The sequence below is a fragment of the Chlorocebus sabaeus genome, chromosome 8, assembly GCF_047675955.1.
Source record: "Chlorocebus sabaeus isolate Y175 chromosome 8, mChlSab1.0.hap1, whole genome shotgun sequence".
Taxonomy (NCBI): domain Eukaryota; kingdom Metazoa; phylum Chordata; class Mammalia; order Primates; family Cercopithecidae; genus Chlorocebus; species Chlorocebus sabaeus.
In genome coordinates this window covers 28,600,799-28,625,256 of record NC_132911.1, presented here as the reverse complement: position 1 = coordinate 28,625,256, position 24,458 = coordinate 28,600,799, and the positions used below count along the sequence as shown (strand labels likewise).

General features: G+C 36.2%; 1 protein-coding gene across 15 annotated transcripts in view; it reads right to left on the bottom strand.

Moving 5' to 3' along the window:
* The window catches only part of HMBOX1 (homeobox containing 1), a 178,021-nt gene that overhangs the window by 50,626 nt on the left and 102,937 nt on the right, over positions 1-24,458 (bottom strand). For all 15 annotated transcript variants that reach the window (XM_007962064.3, XM_007962065.3, XM_007962069.3 and 12 more), the window contains exon 5: positions 7,762-7,872. In XM_007962064.3, coding sequence (XP_007960255.1) covers positions 7,762-7,872 — 111 coding nt within the window. The remainder of the gene's footprint in view (positions 1-7,761; positions 7,873-24,458) is intronic.

The following is a 24,458-nucleotide window of genomic DNA, read 5'->3' as shown; positions in this document are numbered from 1 at the left end:
AATAAATGCTGATTGTGTTATGCTACTAAATTGTGGGTAATTTATTGTATAAGAATAGATAACTAATAAAAATTATCACAATCATCCCCAGTTGTTTATTTCCCTTTATCCCCCAATACACTATTATTAATTATTCAAATGTATAAATTTGGCAGCAAAAAATTTCCCTTTAATATAGAGGCTTCACTACTTATAAGAATGAGCATCTTTTCCTGTTTATTGACCATTTATATCTTTTCTTGTGAAGTCCTATCTGTTGTTCCTTTTAGAGGGGGTTATTCATTTGTTTTTTATAGTATGCTTTGTGATCCTAATTGTAATATAGTCAAATTTGTCAGTCTTTTATATTATGGCCAATGGGTTTGAATATCACTCAGGGTATTTTTATATCTTTCATTTTGTGTTTCAGCCCTTAGTATGTATGTGATTTCCTATAGCATGTGATGGAAAGTAAATATTTAACTACTTAACATTTCTGCTCAAACAAGTAAGCTTGTCATCATATAATGCTTTAGAGATTTACAGCCCACCCTGAAACAGAGTTGGCAAATTATACCCGCTGCCTATTTTTGTAAATAAAGTTTTACTGCAGCATGCTCATGCTCATTCATTTACAGACTGTCTATAGCTATGAATGCACTGGAGCAGAAGAGCTGAGTAGCTGTGATAGAGATCATATAACCTGCAAAACCTAAAATATTCACTGTGTGGCCCTTTATATGAAGAGTTTGCTGACCCCTGGTTTAAAAACATTTCTGCTCTACCCAACATGAAACTCTAAACCGAAACTCTTCTTTAAACAATTTAAAAGGGTTTCAGTCTGCCAAAATAAACTGAGAATTCAGTCTGGGCCTAATTGAAAGTTAACTAAGTTTAGACATAAGCAGGAATTTGGGGGCTGGAGGGTTTCACAGTCTTTAGTGCTTTTCTGAAAACAAGCAGGGATTACAGCACAGCAAGAGCTCTGGAATCTACCTAATTAAAATTATATAAATTTTAATCTACAGCAAGGGTGAAAAGGACTAAAACACAGCCAACCGGTTATCATGGCTGATCAAGATAGAGGTAGAAATAGACTCAGTAAGGGAATACAACCTCTTGTCTAGGGGCTGACCCTGGTAAAGAAAGAAAGAGTTTCAGGATGAAGGGTGGGCAATAGGTCAGTGAATTCCAGGTAGTAGGCCACATCCATAATTGCGGCATGCTCCTCAGTAAGCAGAGTGATAAATGTGTACAAATAGAACAGAGAACAGAAAGAATCTTAACCAAGAGGTTGAAGGAAATAAGCCAATTAATAATAATGGTTCTTTCTTGGTATTGGGGTTTATTGTTAATATTATGCTTCTTTATAATATTCTGTATTGTCAAGAGCGTCTCAAGAACTGAAGGAAATTCAGATGAAATAAAACTGGGCAGGAAGGAAAAGGAAAAGGGGAGAGGAAAAAAGGAGAAAAAGAAGATAGAAAAGTAAGTAGTGGCCTGGTTATTTTGAAAGAAATCAAGGCTGGGTGCGGTGGCTTATGCCTGTAATCCCAGCACTTTGGGAGGTTGAGGCAGGTGGATCACCTGAGGTCAGGAATTCAAGACCAGCCTGACAACATGGTGAAACCCCGTCTGTACTAAAAATACAAAAATTAGCCAGGTGTGGTCGCGTACACCAGATACTCAGGAGGCTGAGGCAGGAGGATCACTTGAACCCGGGAGACAGAGGTTGCAGTGAACCGAGATCGTGCCACTGCACTCCAGCCTGGGTGACAGAGCGATACTCTGTCTCGAGGGGAAGAAGAATGAAATCAAGACAGTTTACACACAGAAGGTGAAAAATGAATAATCTTAAATTCATCAAAATGTTTAATTTAAAACATACTATTACATTACTTTTCAGATTTTTTTCTGGCTCCTTTTTCTTTTTCAATGTAGCGGTAGTTAAAAACAGCACAAAAAAGTACTCTGGAAACACTCTATTAATGAACAGATTTGTTCTGGAAACCTTAGTTCATCTTGTTTTGGTTGAAATGGATGAAAAGCAATGAAAAAATCCAAAAATGAGTTCAAAACTACGGACTCTAACAGAAAAACAGAAAGACACTAGAATGCAGGAACAATGTATACAAGCCTTTAAACTCCTCTGAAGTAAAATACAGGAGTTCTGGGTTAGCTAAGGTCCTAACAGGAAAAGTGTATTGTCTATTTCCTTACAGAAATGTTTTTTCCCCTCATCTAAGTTTTCATTAAAACAAAACTTTGCACCTTCACCTAGCAAATCGAAACCCATGAGGAAAACAAAAACAAAAACAAAAAACCTCTTTTCATAATTTGTTAAGAGATTAAAAAATTTTGTTAAGTGTTCTCTTTACATATATGATAGATAATGTTCTTGCTGATCAGGGTTAGCTCTGGGTGAGGGACTATAAGCACATCATTACTATGCCATCCATAGGAACTAGCCTTTCCAAAATTTCACATCTCCCCCCATGTCACACACATGTTTCTCTGAGATCTAACACTCTGAAAGTGAAGGACTGGACATTTCTTCTGATGAGATTTATCTCATGTATTTGCTGCATAACCTTCTTGGCAAATTTTATTTAATTGTTTGGAAACATGCAGAATATGCGCCACATGCCAAGAGGAACTCAGCAAACCCTGTCTGCTATAGTAATGTTTAAATTAGACAAGGGAAAAAGAGTGTGAACTTAATTTGATCAAATAAAGGGACTTTTGATGTCAACCATGCTGAATTTAGCACTCACTTTAAAAAAAAAAATAGGTATTTTCTTGTAAGTGTTTTCACAAGAAACAAGATAAAATCTATCTGATTCGTTTACATCAGCCTATTTTATTAATATGCCTTGGCAGGCTTTCAGTTATGCTGGTAAATTCTGATAATGAGTCTGTTATCAGAGAACTACACTATATCAATTGGGTTATCAGTAAAATTAACCTAAATATCCATTCTATTATTTTTCTTGCTGAGTCCACTTAAAGAGAAACTTACAAAAAACCAAAAGCCATATCCAACTGGATCCAGACTGAAAAGGTTGAAAAAAAGAACTTCCACTGGGTGCGGTGGCTCACGCCTATAATCCCAGCACTTTGGGAAGTCCAGGTGGGTGGATCACAAGGTCAGGAGTTCAAGACCAGCCTGGCCGACATGGTGAAACCCCATCTCCACTAAAACACAAAAATTATCTGGGCATGATGGTGTGTGCCTGTAATCCCAGCTACTCCTGAGGCTGAAGCAGGAGAATTGCTTGAACACGAAAGGCAGAGGTTTCAGTGAGCTGAGATTGCGCTACTGCACTCCAGCCTGGCGGCAGAGCAAGACTGTCTAAACAACAACAACAAAACAAGAACTTCACTCAAAGTATACAAAGAGAAATGCTCTAACGCACGGGAATAGAGTCATAGAACATACAAACATTTTTGTTTTCTAAATGCTTAAATTTACAGAAGAAAAAAGAAAAAGTAGTTTTTCATTTTGTGACTTTTCTTAATTTTGCATTTTCTTCTCAGAATATATGTAAAGGGATCACATTATTTACACTTACCCTAATGAGCTATCTTTCCTAGACAGACAAAAAATTATGAAATAAAAGAATTACTTGATAAAAATCACAGACAACTTATTTTCTACTTGCTTCTCAAAAGCAGGTCTGGACTATATAAACCTAAGTTTTTCCTTCTCTTCTCTTCTCTTCTCTTTTCTCTCTCTCTCTCTCTCTCTCTCTCTCTCTCTCTCTTTCTCTTTCTCTTACAAGGCAGATTGATTTCTTTTGGTCTCTCCCTCCTTCCTATTACACTTTATTTTTCAAATATGCAATACAAGTACATAGTACAAAATTTAGAAAGACACATTACATTAGGCTGTGTAGTTAACACCTTACCCCTGCACTCCCAGTCACTCAGTTCCCCTCCACAGAGCTATTCTTCCCAGTTCCTAACACAGCTTTTCAGAGATCTTCTATGCTTAGGTAAGTATATACATGTGTATGTGTGTGTGTGTTCCCCTACATAAATATGCCCTTGATACTGTTATGTACCTTTTTTTACTTATGAATTCCATATCACCTCATATAAATTTAATTCATATAAAGCTGCCTTCAAAAAGTAGTTATATAGCTCCATAAGATTCCATTGTTCAGATGTGCCATTAATTTATTTAATCAGTTCTCAATTGAGGGACATTTGGGTGGATTCTAATCAGGTCTGAAATGACTTGCAACAAAGGATCTGCTGTCCTATAAGCTAACATAATTTTAGTTCATCTTAACCAAACGTAATAGTAGCTCCAAATTCTTTAGCTAAAATCAAAGGTTATTTTACAGTCAACAAAACAAAATCATTTTTATCAAGAATTCTATGCCATATTTGCCTTTATAATAAAGGTGAAAATACAAAGAAAAAGATAAACAAATTTCAACTGCTAATACCCAATTGCTGTTAATGCAACAACAACTACCAACTGGCAATTATGAACTTACCCTCTTATCTCTGGCTGCCTTTAAATTACGTCCCACAGAAAAACTTGACAAGAAAACCAGTAGTTAGGATTTGATTTTTAAACAAAAAATAGAAAGTATTTCTTTTAAAAAGGTGACAATAATGCAACCTCACCAAAAACCAAATGCAGATAATTAAAGGAACGTCTTAAAAGGAGGCACTATGTCCTTAAAGAAATCAGCTCCTAATGATCAGATAGAGGAATGCTGTTAGTTTCAATTCCCTAGTTCTACCTTCCTCTAACTTCCCGATAATGAGTGGGCCCAGTTCTGGTTTCAAGATAAACTAAAATACGAAATAAGACTTTTAAAAGCTAAAATAAATAACAATAAAAAAATAAATAAAACCAGTTTTGGAAGAACACTATCAGCCCAGTGCTAAAGCTGGACTCCTGTAGTTAGTATCCAACAACTGGCTATCAGATCAGCTGCAACAATGCCACCGTGGCCCTGGAGCTGCACCTTAGTCCTCCCACCTGTTTCTAGTTCAGAGCTGGACTAGAGCCCAAACCCGAAACTCCAGTGAGGGAATTTGGCCTTACCAGTTGATTACCCCATTTTGCAATCCCCATTAGAATAACAGATTCAATCAAGAATCATCAATGAATGCTAAGGCCACTGGTGAAAGCTGCTGCAGGAAAGGATATTTATCCAGGGGCAAAATGTCACCCTAAAGATTATTCACAAACTGCAAAGAAAAGATCTGGTGGTTACCATTTTAACAAAACCATCAAACTTGGCATATGAATAGTGCTACAACCTTCTAATGCTGACAGGCCTTTTAATATGTGGCAATATTAGGTAAACACTACCTACAAAGTATTTTTCCCCAGTGTTTCATTGCAAAAATTTTCAAACATACAGTAGTGAAATAATTTTTTAAGTGAAAACCATACTCATGGCCGGGCGCGGTGGCTCAAGCCTGTAATCCCAGCACTTTGGGAGGCCGAGACGGGCGGATCACGAGGTCAGGAGATCGAGACCATCCTGGCGAACACGGTGAAACCCCGTCTCTACTAAAAATACAAAAAACTAGCCGGGCGAGGTGGCGGGCGCCTGTAGTCCCAGCTACTCCGGAGGCTGAGGCAGGAGAATGGCGTAAACCCGGGAGGCGGAGCTTGCAGTGAGCTGAGATCCGGCCACTGCACTCCAGCCTGGGCGACAGAGCGAGACTCCGTCTCAAAAAAAAAAAAAAAAAAAAGAAAACCATACTCATACCACATATTTTACTTTATCACATACCTATCCATTTCCCCAAATATAAATCCATTTTATTTTCTGATGCATTTCAAAATAAATTGCTGCCATTAGTACGTGCCTCCCTAAATAATCTATGAAGTAATCTTGCCTAAAATATTCAACATGAATCCTAACTTCAGATTTTAATTCTAACTTCCAGTTTACAGAAATATAGAAGATAAAGAAATGAGATATTTGATAATAAAAGTAAACAGAAAAATCCAGCATGTGGGACATTCTGTCAAATTACATGGCTTAAGAAGTTCATGTCATTGAAAAAAAAAAAAAGTTTGGGTTACTAGATTTAAGAGACATCCTAATTTTCCAACCTAAAAGAGATACTAAAAAAAGAGCTACAAAAGACATTCTTCTAATGGCTAGAGAAATGTGACTCAGACTGGATATAAAATGATAATATGAAATTATTATTAATTTTCATAGGTATAATAATGAGGACTGTGGTAATACAGATTATCTTTATTCTTAGGAGATGAATGCTGAATACACACATACATAAATATTTATTTATTTTATAGGAATAAAGCAAATGCAAAATGTTAATAATTTTATATATATATATATACACACACACATATATATATATATATATATTTTTTTTTTTTTTTTGAGACAAGGTCTCCCTTTGTCACCCAGGTTGGAGTGCAGTGGCACCATCTCTGCTCACTGCAACCTCTGCCTCCCGAGTTCAAGCGATTTCCCTGCCTCAGCCTCCCAAGTAGCTGGGACTACAGGCATACGCCACCACACCTGGCTAATTTTTGTATTTTTAGTAGAGACAGGGTTTCACGATGTTGGCCAGGCTGGTCTTGAACTTCTGGCCTCAAGTGATCTGCCCACCTGCCCGCTTCAGCCTCCCAAAGTGTTGGGATTACAGGCATGAGCCACCACACCTGGCCAAATGGTAATTATTATATCTATCTATTAATTACTATATCTAAGAAAGAGTAAACAGGTATCTACTGTGTTAGTCTTTTGAATTTTCTGTACATCTGAAACATTTCAAAATAAAAATTGGGGGTCAGAACAGATTTTTAATATTATTGTAGAGGTTGATATGGTCTCTTGTGTTTCACCCTGCCTGGACCATTCGGATTGAGAAACAGACCTTTGGGGAAAAAAATCTTATTATATACATGTCTATGACATTCTTTATTTCTACCTCAGAGCCAATGCTATTATTATGCACTATTTTGACTAGTGATTCAGTCTGTGTGCAAAAGCTTTAAGGCTGCAGCATTACAGAATACACAACCCACTCATAAATTTACACATGAGGGCAGGCTGACTGCCACTTGCCTGCGTAAAGTATAGATTGAGATAGTCCCATAACTTCAGATTTTACTTTATAAAATCACCTGTTAAAAGTATCTTGAATAGATCTTGCCTACTTCTTCCAACTCTAGACATACATTTTTTTGTCATCTTAGTTTTCTTAAGATTTCATTCTGCTTTCCAATCTACTGCTGCTCCTGGGAGTCATCAGGGCAGCTGCATCCTAAAGTCCAAAGACACATCCATTACCCAGGTCATTAGAATTAGAAAAAAAGAAATCATTAGCAGAGATCATTGGATATGGTACAGCATGAATTAAATAAAAATATTAAATTTACATTACTAATTCAAACAAGATTTGCCAAAAAAAAAAAAAAAAAAAAAAAAAGATACGGAATCTTACATAGTTATGTAGTTGAAGAAAACAAAATCAGCCACTGAACATTCATGGCGTTCTTTCAAACTATGGCTAGAAATATCATATAACCTGAAAGCAAAGAGGTGTCTTAGGGGAAGAAGTGAATACAACTAGATAATATTAGACAATAAAATAAAATTTATTACAATCAGGGTTTAGCTTTTGCTGTTAAGAGTGTTTTTCTGCATAAAGCAACCATAGTAAAGTATGAAACTATCTTACTGAACAAGTTAGCACTTGGAGTCATTAAAGTAATTCATTATATCTGTCTTGTTTCAGATGCAATAAATAAAAGAAAATGCTATTTACCAGGGTTTGTCTTCTCAAGTTGATACCATCGGTAAAATGCTCTTTTCTTCTGTTCACTCAGATCTGATCCCTGCTGCAACAGCCAATGAGAGATCCGGCTCTGACTGATACCTATGTAGAAAGAGAAATAAGTTTTGGGGGGCACAGAAATTACAGTGAAATTAATAAAGGTTCCTTTGGTTCTAGGTTACTGGGTGCTTTATTCTCTGTGTCCAGTCCATAAGGAAGTTGCAACCTGAGCAAACTATTATTGGATTTTGTAATAAGACTGTAAAGACTGCGCTGGCTAGGATATACTCAGAAATTATCTCTTAGACGTCAAGGCAGTTTATTAATTAAGACCCGACAATGGCCTCTAAAATTAATCTCCAAAAAATGTCCATGAATCTGAGATAAAGATCCCTAAAGTAAAAGTTATTTGTCAGAGTTTATTATATTTGTGCTCCTTCAATTACCACTGCTCTCCATTCCACCCCTAATTTAGAATAATAAAACTTTTAACAGATATTGAGCAAAAAAGTCAAGTCAACAAGTTTTGTTACTCATTACAGATATTGACCAAAAGATTTAGGGGCTAGGAAACAAAAGGTCATTGAAAATACTGTCTTAGTAAGGTTTTTTTTTTGGCTTATTTGTTAATTCATTTAGCCATTTTTAGAGTCATTACCATTAGTACAGAGAAGAATTAGCAGACTTTTAGAGTTATGTATACTACAATATGACCTCTTAAGAAATCTCAAAAGACATTTTTCCAACACATGCTTTCCACAAAACTGAATAGAATATAAAGCAGTAGTTTTCTGCTATCTCCAAGAAGCTCCTGACAGCAATTACTTAGAAATGTAAAGAATCTCTACATCTGAAAGTAAAAAAGCATGCCTAAACCTTACTAGTATGAGAATCACATGTTCATTTGATCATTCATAGCTATTCCAAAAAGTGAGTAATTCAGTACAAACTGGCAAAAGCAAGTAACAATAGGAAAGACAAAACTGTCTTGTAAGTTCACAAGGCACTTTCCAAAAGACCATTCGGCTACCAGAGAAGGTTACCAATACCTAAAACCTCCCAAGGAATTACTGAGGGTAACCTAATATTACTAAATACCACCTGTGTTGACACCTGTTTAAAGATACACTGCCCAACAGGAAGAGCAGCTATCATGAAGCAATCATACCCTATAACATCAGAAAAAGCAGGAGGTCCCGAGGATCACATTTAACTCATTAAAAGCAAGCCCCTAGAGTTTCACACACTTAAAAACCTATGTCAAAAGAAAATTTGAGGAAATGGGAGAGGGGAGTGTTAAAAGAAAGACTGTGAAGCAAAGTTCTCCAACTGGAAACATCTTTCGTTTTTCTTTTTCTTTTCTGAGACAGGTTCTCACTCTGTCTCCCAGGCTGGAGTGCAGTGGCGCAATCATGGCTCACCACACCCCCTCACCTCGGGTTCCCAAAGTGCTAGGATTAAAGGCATGAGCCACTGTACCAGGCCCCACCACATCCAGCTAATTTCTTATTTTTTTCTGTAGAGACAGGGTCTCACAATGTTGCCCAGCCTGCTCTCGAACCCCTGGGCTCAAGTGGTCCTCCTGCCTTGGCCTCCCAAAGTGCTGGGATTATAGGCACAAGCCACCATGCCCCTCCTGGAAAAATATTTCAATTTCAAAAGGCAAAATTCAAACAGCTTTCCAAAACCTAAGTGATTATATTCTCAAATAATTCACACAGCAGTTTTCCAGTGGACTAAAGATTTATGTGATGGGCGCACTGTATGCCTTTTCTAAGAAAATGCAAATTATTCCGGATAATTAATTCGGCTTTCACCAAAAGTCTACTTTCAGACATTATGGTATCTTTTAACACTACTTTTTTTTTTTTTCTTTTAAACAGAGTTTCACTCTGTTGACCAGGCTGGAGTGCAGTGGTGTGATCTCGGTTCACTGCAACCTCCACCTCCTAGGTTCAAGCAATTCTCCTGCCTCAGCCTCTCGAGTAGCTGAGACTTCAGGCATGTGCCACCATGCCCAGATAATTTTTGTATTTTTAGTAGAGATGGGGTTTCACTGTGTTGACTAGGCTGGTCTTGAACTCCTGATAGCCTCTCAAAGTGCCCAGATTATGGGCATGAGTCACCGCACCCAGCCTATACTGCTTTTGTAAAGGGTGAAGAAAACAACCATCATGAAATCAACATTGATTTTCATGTTAGCAAAATAAAATTATTTTACATGAATTTTTCATGTTGCTATCATACTACTCAAAACAGAAAACTTCAGAAAAATTGGTTAGGAAAAAATATATTATCAGCTCTGTTAATTGGTTCCAATATGAAATCTTCCTTAGTCAGATCATACATAGAACAAGCCTCAGAACTGGCTAGACAACAGTGCTGTCCAGGTTCTGACTTTGCTATAGTGAGAGAAGAGGACAAAATCTCATCAAACGGACGTTAGTTAAGTTAGAGTATATTATATAACAAAACACGTGAAGGTTTTAAAATTAACGCTTTTAAAAAGCCATTAAAAAACCCAGAAAACTACAACAAAAAAGCAGAACCAACCAAACAAAAAGCCATCAATACCAAGTGTTGGCAAGGTTATAGAGCATATAAGATTCTCACACTGCTGATGGAAGGGTAAAATGGCAGGGCCACTTTGGGAAATAGTTGGATGATAACTGCTAGAGCTGAACGTATACATACTCTATGACCTAGCAATTTTTTTCCTAGGCATATATCCCACAGAAATGTGCACCTGCTCAACAGAAGTATGTTCAGAAGAGACAAGAAGGCTCTTATAAACATTTCCATAATAGACCCCAATGTGAAACAACTAAATGCCCATCAAGAATAGAATGCATCAGCCAGGCGCAGTGGCTCACACCTGTAATCCCAGCACTTTGGGAGGCAGAGGCGGGTGGATTGTCTGAGGTCAGGAGTTCGAGAACAGCCTGACCAATATGGTGAAACCCCATCTCTACTAAAAATACAAAAATTAGCCAGGCATGGTGGTGTGTGCCTGTAGTCCCAGCTACTCAGGAGGTTAAGGCAGAACTGCTTGAACCCAGGAGGTGGAGGTTGTAGTGAGCCAAGATTGTGCCACTGCCCTCCAGCCTGGGTGACAGAATGCCACTCCGCCTCAAAAAAAAAAAAAAAAAAAAAAAGAAAAAGAATGCATCAACTGTGATAGCTACACATTCTATTACAGGCTACTATACTAAATAGAAAAAGATAAACTACCGCTATATGAAACCACATGGATAAACATCACAAAAATAATGTTAACTGAAAAATCTTATAACACAGACACACATACACAAAAGCCATACATAACTATATATGATTCATTTTATATAAAGTTATAAAACAGACACGACTAATCTATAGGGATGGAAATCAGAATAGTAGTTACACACATGGGAGGGAGAAGGTTTCTGCCTGGGAGTTAGAATGAGGAAGGTTTATGTGGTGACCAGCATTTCTCTTTATCTCGATCTGGCGGGTGGTTATATGGGTGTCCTCACTTGACTTTTATGTGTCCATTAAGCTGGACAGTTTTCTGTGTATATATTTAAATTTAAAAAAGTCTCCCCAAAAATGTTTTTAAAATTCTATGTAGTTTCAAAAACATGAAGTAAATGGATATGTATCAATATGGAAAGAAGCCCATGAAATAAATGAAAAGGTATATATTTTTATGAATATACAATTTTACATATTCTAAATTCTGTCTGTATAGTAACAAAAGCTAATATATAACTAAAGATATACAATATGAATTTAAAGTGGCAGATTCTTCCTACATTTCTATCTCTATATTGTTTTCTTAATCTTTCTATAAATACGCATTAATTATTTTTGGCTTTTCACCCTAAATACTACATACAGAACTTTATTGGTTATTTTAACAACCAAATAGTTGCAAAGAATTTCTGTCTTCCCCCTCCAATTCTACTTTCTAAAGTAAGCAAGGTTAGCTATTTACACATATGTTGTTCCACAATTTTCTCTATATGTAATTACTACTTTAATAAAACAAAGGGAGAAGAGAAATATAGAATATTTCTTTTGTGTGAGGAAGAAATAAACAAGAATTTCTTCCCTCTAAATTTAAACTCAGTATTCACATAATAAATGTAGAAAATAAGTAAAGCACGTAGTTTTTCCAAAAGAGGCACTGTAAAAAAAAATAAAAGCATAAAAGGACACATTTTACAGTGATTTTTCTTAGCAGCCTGTTAACAGATGGGTAAGGCTCCACGAACTCATGCTTCGAGCTGCTTTGGTCCTTCAGCTGAGCACAGTCTCATAAGCCCTGGCAGTCTCTTGATACTATCAGCTTTGATACTTTTCCTCAGGAGAAAATTTCCCTAACTTTCCACCTACTTCCCACTGCAGAAGAAAATGTCATTGCCCACAAGTTTTAGTTCTTCAAAACCTCATCTTGTCTACTTCTGACAGGGCAGAGGAAAAGAAAACATTTACATATAACCTTCACACATTGAGAGACTAAAACTAACCCCTGATTAATTTCTTCCCAATAAGAAAGTTATCACATGGTAAAGGAAGAAAAGCCTTTCCAGCCTCATTCACATTATTTTCTGAGCAGCTGCATCAGGCTATGTGTTCCTCAAACACCACACTCCCTTCCACTAGAGGGCTCTCCACCATAATCCATTCTTGTCAGAATCTCCAGTATCACTAATTTATGTTTAATTTTCCTTCCACTTCCTGCAGAGTGACACTACTGACTACTACCATCATCTTCCTCCTTGGAATGCTGGATACAATTTCAACACCACATCTTTTCAGTCGACTTCAGGGCTGCTTTGCTAGCTTCTTACGTGTTAGTGGCCCTCAGGATTCCTTTGGTCATCTCAGTTACCAACAACATTGATTTAAAATGTGATCTAAATGCCAATGACCTCCAGGGTATCAGACCATTCTTTCAAACCATCTGCTAGATAGCGTCCATGAGATTTTCCCACAGGTCCTCAACATAGTCAACTTAACTCACTATCATCCTTAAATCTGTTCTTCCCGTGTTCTCCATCTCAATTTTACTGTTCACTCTACTTTCCCCCAACACTCTTACATATTTACTAAATACAATCACTTTCTCTTCCTAAAATTCTTTTCATGTTCTCTCCAATCCTCATTCCAGAAGTTTGGAATCTCAGTCTCTTTTGCCTGGACAACTGTAGTAACTATAAGAAAAAGAACAAACCATTTAAGATCTACAAAGTACAAAATTCTCATGATAAGTTCCTTCTTAATTAGAAGACCATTTCACAATTGAAAAATTGAAATTTCCTTCTTCAAGCAATCTTCTACCTCAGAACTGCTATCATCTCTATAATTCGCCTTCCACAGTGCAAGCAGAGTTATGTTTAAATTCCAGTTAAAGCACATACACGCATTCTCTACAAAAATTCAAATAATTCATAAATGTGTGCAGAAAAAAAAAAAGCTGTTGCTCCATTCCCATCCCTTATTTCCTATCCTAAAGGTATCCTTATTTGGTGTGAATCCATCCAGACTTTCCCCACGCATTTAATACAGAAAAATACGCAAAAATACACACACACACACACACACACACACATCCAGTTTTTTAAAAAAACATACACTTGGGGTTATTCTACATATAATAAGTAACTTACTTTTGTCTAATATCTTAGAATGTTCTCATGTAGTACATTATAAATCTTCATTCTAGTGGTTACAAGGTATTCTATACCATAATTTAATAAAACATGAATCTATTATTGGATACTGCAGTTGTTGTTAATGTTTCACTATTATAAATTACGACACAATGACACTCTATGTCTATCCTTCTGCAGAGAGATAAATATTTCTCTAGGGCTAACTCACAGGAATGAAATTTTTGATTCATAGTTTGTGAAGAGCATTTATGTTTGTGACAAATGTCACCTAACTGTCCCCTAAAGAAGACTGTACTCTCACTCCTCTCCTACTTAGATACAAAAAGAAAAAAAAAGACTGTACTTAATTTCATATTCTAACCACAGTGATAAGCATGTTTCCCTACATTCTCACCATTACTGAATATTATAAAACTGTTTTGAAAGTCTGACTTTCTTTTTGTAAGCATAATACATATCCATTATTTTAAAAATCCTAAGCAATTCAGATGAAAGGAAAAATTAAGAGAAAAGCAAATTTTAAAAACCACACACCTGAATTCTCGCCCCTTAGAAATAAATACACTAATTCCAAGATCACTCCAAGCATATATAGACATAGGACAGGTAGAAGTAATAACTGAAATGAGACCATACTACAGACAGAATTTTAAAATGTATAAAAAAATTAGTTTTATTTTAACACAGGATTTTTTTTAACTGGAGTGAAAACAAAAGATCTGAAGTTTTGTAAATGTTTCCATAAGAGAAATGAGGTTCCTGAAAGAGTCCACCAAAGCAAGGCAAAAGCATTATATAAAAACACTATATCATTGGGATGCGCTGTTTTTTTTTTTTAAACTTACGGGCACTATTTAATGGTTCCAAGCTTTAAAGCTAAGGAAATTAGCAGACTGTGGTAGCTAACCTCCAAAGGGACCTCCAACCTCCAAATGATCCTTCTGGTCTTACTACCTTTGTGTAATTCCCTCCAACACTGCATCAGGGTTGCTCTGTGCAACCAACAAATGTGGCACAAATGATGGTCTGTGACATCTGAAGCTAGGTCATGAAAGATACTACATCTTCTGCCTTCTCTCCTTCTCTCTTTCCCTCTCTCCCTCTCTCCCACTGCCCCACCCTCAGATAGCTGGTTGTGGGAGAAGCTAGCCATGTTATGAGAACACTCAAGCAGCCCTATGGAGAGGTCCATGTGACAGAGAACTGAGGCATTCTGCTAACAGCCAATGCAAGTGAGTCATCTTGGAAGAGGGTCTTCTAATCTCATTTAAGCCTCCACATGACTGCAACCTCAAGAGACCCCCTGAACCAAAACAACCTATCCAAGCTGCTCCTGAATTCCTGGCCAATACAAACTGAGTGAGATAATAAAGGTTTATGTTACAAGATGCTAAGTTCTTAATGTAGCAACAGATAACTAACACACATCCTTACACTCTAGTTCCCCCATCTCCATATCCCAGCCTTTGCACCTATCTCCTCATATTTAGAACATATGTTTAGATGGTCAACATTTACATTCTGTTTTGAATTCATAGTTGCCACAGCTGTACACTCACGGTTACAGATTTTAAAAGATTTAGGATTTACCACAGAGTTTCTTAGTTTTTCCATTCCTCAACTCCATTTTTGTTTTGTTTTGAGTTATATTTTACAAACAGTAAAATTTTAAGTATATAGTTCAATGAGTTTTGATAAATGTACAGATGCATGTGATAAATGTACATGATGCATGCTCAAATCAATTTATAGATTATTTCTATGCCCCTTGAAAAGTCCCTCTTGTTCCCTTTCCAGTCAATACCTAAATGCCTTGTTTTGTTTTGTTTGAGATGGAATCTCGCTCTATTACCCAGGCTGGAGCGCAGCGGCATGATCTCGGCTCACTGCAACCTCTGCCTCCCAGGTACAAGTAATTCTCCTGCCTCAGTCTCCTGAGTAGCTGGGATTATAGGTGCCCACCACCACGCCTGGCTAATTTTTGTATTTTTAGTAGAGACAGGGTTTTGCTATGTTGGCCAGGCTGGTCTTGAACTCTTGACCCTAGGTGAGCCACCTGCCTTGGCCTCCCAAAGTGCTGGGATTACAGGAGTGGGCCACTGTGTCCGGCCAAAATGTCTTCTTTTTAAATATAACTTTGGTTATAGATTTCTTCACAGAGTAGTTTTTAACAGCACAGGCTAATTGGTGCTATATTTTCCAGCCCTTGTATGTTTGTATGTTTGTCTCCATTTTTATACTTTGAGGACAATTCTACAGGGAAAATTTTTGGGGTCAGCTTTCCTTCAAAATCTCTTGGAGTGACATCAGTGAGAATGGTGAAGTAAAAACCTATGAAAAGCTACTCCTCCATAAAAGCAAAAACAGTAAAATCTGCTGTTCCATCAAAGCACTGTCAACAATTGTCAGAATCAACTTCTTCAGAACTTTAGAAACTACCAAAGGCTTTCCAACAATCCAAAGAGCATTTATTTTAAAAAATGCTGAATTCTGGTAAGAACAACATGTGACATTTTAACTTGGCCTCCTCCCATGCCTGTCATACTATCATTATAGTAGACTTAAAAACCAACATTACTGCAATCACAGTGAAAACCAGGTGTGGCCTAGTAGCCACTGGAGGGGAAAGGACAGGTTTGAAGTTCCTCAAAACACCCTTCTAAGAGAACTGTCATTATTTGACCTGTCTGGCAATTACCTGGAAATCTTTATTTGCAAGGGTTGCTTTATTTGACCTGACTCAAGATCTCACTCAATATGAACAGCTTCTCTCTGAGGAGGAAAGACAGATGTGAGGTAATCTGTCGAAAACAATCAGTGCCAGTAAGTTAACACTGCAGCTGCCTGAGGCAATGACAACAACTGATGTGAACAAGAAGCTGACCAAAATATTTCAACAGAGAAGTGGAGGTATGAGATGTCCATGAGAGTCTTCAAAAAGCTATGACATATTCCTAGGAATCTAGAAGGTCCTCAACTTGAGTAGGGCTGTGCACATGTATAGGGCTATTAAGATGTACAGGAAAGACCCATGAAGACTCGAAGCTCTCACCTCTGGCTGACCTTGAGACCTAGCACAAAGAGAAAGTGAAGGGTTAGGCAGAATTATAAGCTGTCTGCCTGAGCATTAAAGGTGTGCCTAGTACACAGAGAGAGAACCTTGACAAAAGCTGGGAGACTTATTGTTTCTAGAGATTTAAGGAATTCTTTACCTAATAATTATCTGACCATTAAGCTGACAAGGAAGAGAGTTCAACAGCTACATACCACAAAGAATAATAACTTTATAAAGTTAAATCAGGAAATTCATTAAACAAACATCATTAACAACAGTAATAATAAATCCAAGGGAGGAAGGAATCTGATTTCCAGTTTCCACATTACTTAGAATTTCCAGGTTTTAAAACAAAACTTATAAGACATGCAAAGAAACAAGAAAGTATGGCTCATACACAGTAGATGCAGTCAATAAGAAGTGTCCTAGAAGAAATCCAGACAGTGAACTTAACAAAGATTTAAATTAACCATTTTAAAGACTAAAAGAATCAAAAGAAACATGTCTCAGGAACTAAGGAAAGTATGAGAAAAATGCCTTACCAAACACAGAATATCAATAAACAGACAAAAATTACAAGAACCAAATAGAAATCTTGGAATTGAAAAGTATAAAAAATAAAACGAAAAATTATCTAAAAGGACTCAACGGTAGATATGAACTGGAAGAAGAAATAATCAGCAAACTTGAAGACAGGTCAATGGATATGATCTATTATAAGGAACAGAAAGAAACAAAGAATGAAGAAAATGGAACAAAGGCTCAAAAACCTATGGGATACCATTAGGCTTACTAACATACACATACTGGGAATCCCAGAAGAAATAGAGAGACAAAAGTGAGGAATATTTTGAAAAAATAGTGACCAAAACTTCCCAAATTTGATGAAAAACATTAATGCACACATCTAAAAAGCTCAATGATATTCAAGTAGGGTTAACTCAAAGAAATCCATACCTAGACACATCATAAATTATTGAAAACCAAAGACCAAGAGAAAAATCTGGAAGTGACAAGAGAGAAGTGACTCATTACATACACGCAATGCTCAATATGATAAACAGCTAATTTCTCATCAGAAACCATGGGAAGGAGACATTAAGACACTTTCAGATGAGGAAAATTACAGAAAATATGCTCTCAGCAGATGTGCCCTGTAAGAAATACTAAAGGGAGGTCTTCAGGCTGAAAGGAAAGGACATTAAGCAGTAACTCAAATACACCTGAAGAAATAGAGTGATGGTAAAGGTAACTATGTAGGTAAATATAAATGAGAGTATAACTAAATATTTTGTGTCTATAACTCCTTTTCCTATTTTATTTATACAAGGAAACTATATAATGCGATAATTATAATCTAAGTTGATGGGCACACAATATATAAATGTAATTTATAAGACAAAATGAACCTATTATAGGAGAAAAGTTTTTCTATACTATTAAAATTAAGTTGGTATTAATTAAGTTGTCATAAATTAAGATATTAATGGTAATCTCCAGGGCAATGACTGAGAAAATAACTCTAAAAATATAGCAAAAGAAATAACAAGGGATTTCAAATTGTACATGAGAAAACAATCTTTTTAACACAAAAGAGAAAGTAATCAAACAGAGGAACAAAAAGATGAAACACATATAGAAAACAAATTGCAAAATGGCAGATATAAATCCTTCCTTATCATAATTAAATTAAATTTAAATAGATTAAAAACTCCAATAAGAAGACAGAGATTGGCAGAAACCCAATCCAACTGTATGCTGTCTATAAGAGAGACATTTCAGATTCAAAGACATAATTAGGTTGAAAGTAAAAGAATGGAAAAAGATACATCATATAAAAATAACCAAATGAGAACTTGACAGTTAAATATTAATGTAAGACAAAACAGACCTTAAGATAAAACTTGTTACTAGGAAAAAAAAGACATAATAAAAGGCTCAATTAACGAGGAAGATATAACTATAAATGTATATATACCAAACAACGGAGCCCTAAAATGCATAGAGCAAAAACTGACAGAACTGAAGACAGAAAGAGATAATTCAACAATAATAGTTGGAGATATCAATATACCACTTTCAATAATAGGCAGAACAAATACATAGATCAACAAGGATTATATAAACAACTATATGCCAACAAATTACATAATCTAGATGAAACGAACATAATTGTAGGAAAAAACTACTAAAGCTGACTCAAGGCCCAGAAAATCTGAATAGAGCTATATAGGAAATAAAGATACTGAATTCATAGTCAAACATCTTCCCACAAAGAAAAGCCAGAATGCTTTACTGGTAAATTCTACCACACATATAAAAAATAATTAATGCACATACACCTATTAACAACTCTTCACAAACACTTCTATAAAAATAAAAAAGGAAAAAAAACACTTCTGACTCAATTCCATGAGGCAGTATTATCCTAATACCAAAATCAGACAAAGACACCACAGGAAAACTACAGACAGGCTGGGCATGGTGGCTGACACCTGTAATCCCAACACTTTAGGAGGCCAAGGAGGGAGGATCACTTGAGGCCAGGAGTTCAAGACCAGCCTGGGCAACACAGGAAGACCCCATCTCTGCAAAATAAAATTTTTAAATTAGCAAGGCATGATGGCACACACCTGTACTCCCCAGCTACTTGTGAGGCTGAGGTGGAAGGATCACTTGAGCCCAGGAGGTCAAGGCTGTAGTGAGCCCTGATGGTGCCACTGCATTGTAGCTTGGGCGACAGAGCGAGACCCAGTCTCAAAAAAAACTACAGATTAATGTCCCTTACGTATGCAGATGTAAAAATCCTCAACAAAATGCTAGCAAACTGAATCCAACAACACATATAAAATATAAAGGATTATAAACCATGACCAGGTGGGATTTATCCCAGGATAGCAACGTTTACTCAACAAACGAAAATCAATGTAATACAGTCACATCAATAAATGACAAAATCCACATAACTATTTTAACAGACACAGAAAAACATGACGAAATCCAACCTTTCATGATATAAAAAACTAAGAATAGAAGCAAACTTCCCTACCCTGATATGTATTTATGAACAAACAACAGCTGACATCATATGTAATGCAGAAAGACTGAACACTTTCCCTAAGATCAGGAATAAGACAAGGATGTTTGCTCTTGCCACTTCTGTTATACATTGTATTAGAGGTTCTAGCTAGAAGGCAAGATAAAGAAAGAAAAGGCATCCAGATTGGAAAGGAAAAAGTAGAACTACTTCTACTTGCAGATACATAATTTTGCATGTAAAAAATCCAAAGGAATACAGAAACAAAATACACACACCCCTATTAGAACTAACAAATGAGTTCAGTGTGGTTGCAGAATATAAGATCAATATACAAAATAAACCTTATTTCTATCCATTAACAATAAACAATCCAAAAATAAAATTCAGAAAACAGTTCTACTTACAATAACATCAAAAAGAATAAAACACATGGGACAAGTGGATATCCACATTAATAGAATGTTCACATCCCTTCCTCACATCATATATAAAAAGTAACTCAAAGTGGATCAAAGATGTAAACGTAAGAGCTAAAAGTATAAAACTCTTAGAAGAAAACATAAATGCAAATCTGCATGATTTGGGAATAGGCAATGTTTTCTTAGCTATGATACTAAAAGCAAAAACAAAACAACAAAACAATATATACTTCATCAAAACTAAAAACTTGTGTGCTTCAAAGAACACTATCAAGAATGTGAAAAGACAACCCAGCCTCCACCTGCTGGGTTCAAATGATTCTCCTTCCTCAGCCTCCCAAACAGCTGGGATTACAGACATGCGCCACCACACCCAGCTAATTTTCGTATTTTTAGTAGTGACGGGTTTCATCATGTTGGCCAAGAATGTGAAAAGACAACCCAAAAACATGGGAGAAAATATGTGCCAACACCATATCTGCTAAGGGATACATCTGATAAGCGACTTGCCAGATATAAGTTCACGTATATGTGTGTGTCTACGTGAACTTACATAAAGAATTCAACTTATACATGAACTTATATATGAATTTAAAGAACTCAATTTATATATGAACTTATATAAAGAACTCAACACTTCAATATATTATATAAACCTATATAAAGAACTCAACACTTCAATATAAAAAGTATAAAAAGATGAATAATCCAATTTTTTTTTTTTTTTTTTTTTTTGAGACAGAGTCTCGCTCTGTCACCCAGGCTGGGGTGCAGTGGCACAATCTCAGCTCACTGCAATCTTTGCCTCCCAGGTTCATGCCATTCTCCTGCCTTAGCCTTCCGAGTAGCTGGGACTACAGGCATGTGCCACCACGCCCGGTTAATGTTTTGTATTTTTTTTTTTAGTAGAGACGAGGTTTCACCGTATTAGCCAGGATGATCTCGATCTCCTGACCTAGTGATCCACCCACCTTGGCCTCCCGAAGTGCTGGGATTACAGGCGTGAGCCACCGCACCCAGCCAAATAACCCAATTTTTAAAATGGACAAAGGATTTGGCTACACATTTTTCCAAAAAACATACCTAAATGACCAAGATGCATGTGAAAAGTGCATTACTCACTAAATCAAAACTACAGCAAATCAAAACTACAATGAGAGACATACCACTTCATATCCACTAGGATAGTTATCATAAAGTGTTGGTGAGTATGTGAAGAAATTGGAAATGTCATACATTGGTGGTGGTTTTATAAAATGGAAAAGAGTTTTGGCAGTTCTTCAAAACATTAAACACAGAATTATCATGTGACCCAGCAGTTCTATTCCTAGGCACATTTCCCAGAGAATCTGTCCACTCGAAAACTTATCTACAAATGTTCATAGCAGCATTATTACTGACAATAGCCAATGAAACAATCCACATGTCCACCAACTGATGAATAAATAAAATACAGTATATGCATATAACGATATATTATTCAGTTATGGAAAGGAATGAACTACTGATACATGTTATAACATGTGTGCATCTTAAAAACATTATGCTAAGTAAAAGGAAGACGAACACAAAAGTTTATGTAGTGTATGATTCAATCTTATGAAATGTCCGGAAGTTTGTCTGTAGCTGTATCTACAGAGACAGAAAGTAAATTAGTGCACACCAGGGCTTGGAGGACTGGGGGATTAGGAATTACTGCTGATGGGTATGGGTTTCTATGTTAGACTGTATCTATGCAAGAATTCCCACCATTTTCCTCTGTTTTGATCCAGAATTCTTATTTGACTTGGTCTGTGTTTTAAGGTTCTAGCTACTGCTTCACTAGTTTTTCTTCTGGTTTTGTTTTATTGTCTTTGCTGGGTTTTGATGGACAGAAGTGGACCACTGATATCCCTCAATCTTCTAAAGTTTGCTGATTTAATGGGCAAAAATCCCCCCGATCTCTTGCAATTAAATTGTTCTTATTTAATATTCTATGATGCTTTACATCTTTTCATATGTTTATTGGCCATTTATATTTTGTCTTGCGTAAGTTACACACTGCTACTCTTTACAAATTTTTTATTAGGTTACTTGTCGTTTTTCACAATAACCTGTAAGAGCTCTTTTGAGATACCATCATAGATACCAATCTTTTGCTCTATAATGCTACAAATACCTGTCAATGTGAATCTTGTTTACAGTATCTTTTACTGGATATATGCTTAAAATTTTTATGCAGTTAAACCCATACAATTTTATTTTTTGGGTCTTATGTATTGCTTAGGAAAGCCTTTCCTATCCCAAAATAATAAAAATATTCATTATTTTCTTTTAACGGTAGTGTAGAATCTTTTCTCCAGCTTTAAAAAGTATATTCGTTTAGTTCTTTATTCCATATGAAAACTGATTTTTGCTTCCAGTATAATGTTGGTATCTATATTTATTTTTTAATTTTCAAACAATCAATGGAAAAACATTATTTCCTTACAGATTTTAAGGGCTTCGTTTATTTAAGCTAAATTTGCTCAACTCCAAGGATCTACTAATGAACTCTATCCTGTACAATTGATATATTTATCTGACAATAAAATGACTCTGTTTTACTTACTCTAACTTTATGTAGCGTATTTTAATATCTGGTAGGGCAAATGTGGCCAACTCTTCCCCCCACAACCCCCCCCCCTTTTTTTCTTTTTTTGTGACGGAGTCTGACTCTGTCCCCCAGGCTGGAGTGCAGTAGTGCAATCTTGGCTAACTGCAGCCTCCACCTCCTGGATTCAAATGATTCTCCTTCCTCAGTCTCCCGAATAACTGGGATTATAGGCATGCACCACCACACCTGGCTAACTTTTGTACTTTTAGTAGAGACAGGTTTCATCATGTTGGCCAGGCTAGTCCTGAATTCTGACCTCAAGTAATCCATTCACCTTGGTCTCCCAAAGTACTGGGATTTCAGGTGTGAGCCACTATGCCTGGCCTTCCCCTGTTCTTTTTAAACAATCTCTTAGTTATTCTTATGTAGTTTTTTCTTAAAGATAAACTTTAGATTCATGTTGACAAAAACAAAATCCTGTTATGATTCTCATTGGCATCAGAGAGCACAATGAACAACCTGGTAACCCTGGGGTTGAATTTGGCCAGTAGAGATTATTGTTGAGTCTGTGACATAATATTTGTTTTTAAAATTGGTGCTGGAATTTTTTTTTAATACAGAACTTATACATGGAGTACAAAATCCAAAAGGAACAAAAATAAGTCATCTTCCATCCATACCTTACAACCTATCCCCTTCTTCATTCCACTGGAGACATACAGAGCTGGTTTATTCTTTTATGGGCAAATAGTACTCCATAGTATAGATGTACTATAATTTACCTAGCTAGCCTCTACTAGTGGACATGTAGGTTATTTATAGCATTTTGTTATCATACGATATGCTGCAAAAAATATTCTTCTACTGTCATCATTCTAGACATAAGCAAATATTTCTATAGGATAAATTCCTAAATTACACAGTCAAAACTTTAAAAAATCCTACTCATACAAAAGTATGCATATCTTAAAGAATAATATATCATCAAATTGAAATCTTTATTTAAATCTTTATCAAAATATATCTTATTTGTTACATAAGTAGTGTCTATTTTGTGTGGAATAAAGGCAAAAAATAGTTTAAAATAGTTACCTAATTGCTAACTATTAATAGTTGAAATTTATGTATCTAGAAGATGGTATACTATGTTCTTTCCGAAAATACTGATAATACTCTTATATACTGACATGGAACAATTTCCAAGTTAAAAAAAACCTAGGTGTTGATTTGACACAAAAGGACAATGGACATACTTATTTGCTAATAAATGAATAAAGTTTCTGAAGAAACTGTTAACATTAGTCTCATCCGGGAAGGGGATACGGCTGAGGAACAGAGGAGAAAGGAGATTTAGCATTGCATACTCTTCTTTTTTTTTTTTTTGAGACGTAGTCTCGCACTGTTGCCTGGGCTGGAGTGCAACGGCAGGATCTTGGCTCGCTGCAACCTCCACCTCCCAGGTTCATGCGGTTCTTCTGCCTCAGTCTCCTGAGTAGCTGGGATTACAGGCACACACCACTACACCCAGCTAATTTTTTGTATTTTTAGTAGAGATGGGGTTTCACTATGTTGACTAGACTGGTCTTGAACTCCTGACCTCATGATCCCCCCTCCCTTGGATTCCCAGAGTGCTGGGATTACAGGAGTGAGCCACCTCGCCCAGCCAGCATTGTATACTCTTCTACGGGTACTTCTGAAGTTTGAATCACATGAGTATATTTTGTAATATAAAAAGTAAATTTATTGTTCAAAAGTTCATTATCAAGTGGCCCAAAGCTATAAAAATTATGGTTAACATATTTAGTCTCAGGAAACTTAGCTTTAGGAAAGTCTATCTGGAGAGACATGAATGAAAAATGATTGCCTGCTGAAAATTAAGCAATTATAATGATTAACGATAGTAACAGAAAAACTTCTATGGCATTTACTATATGCCATT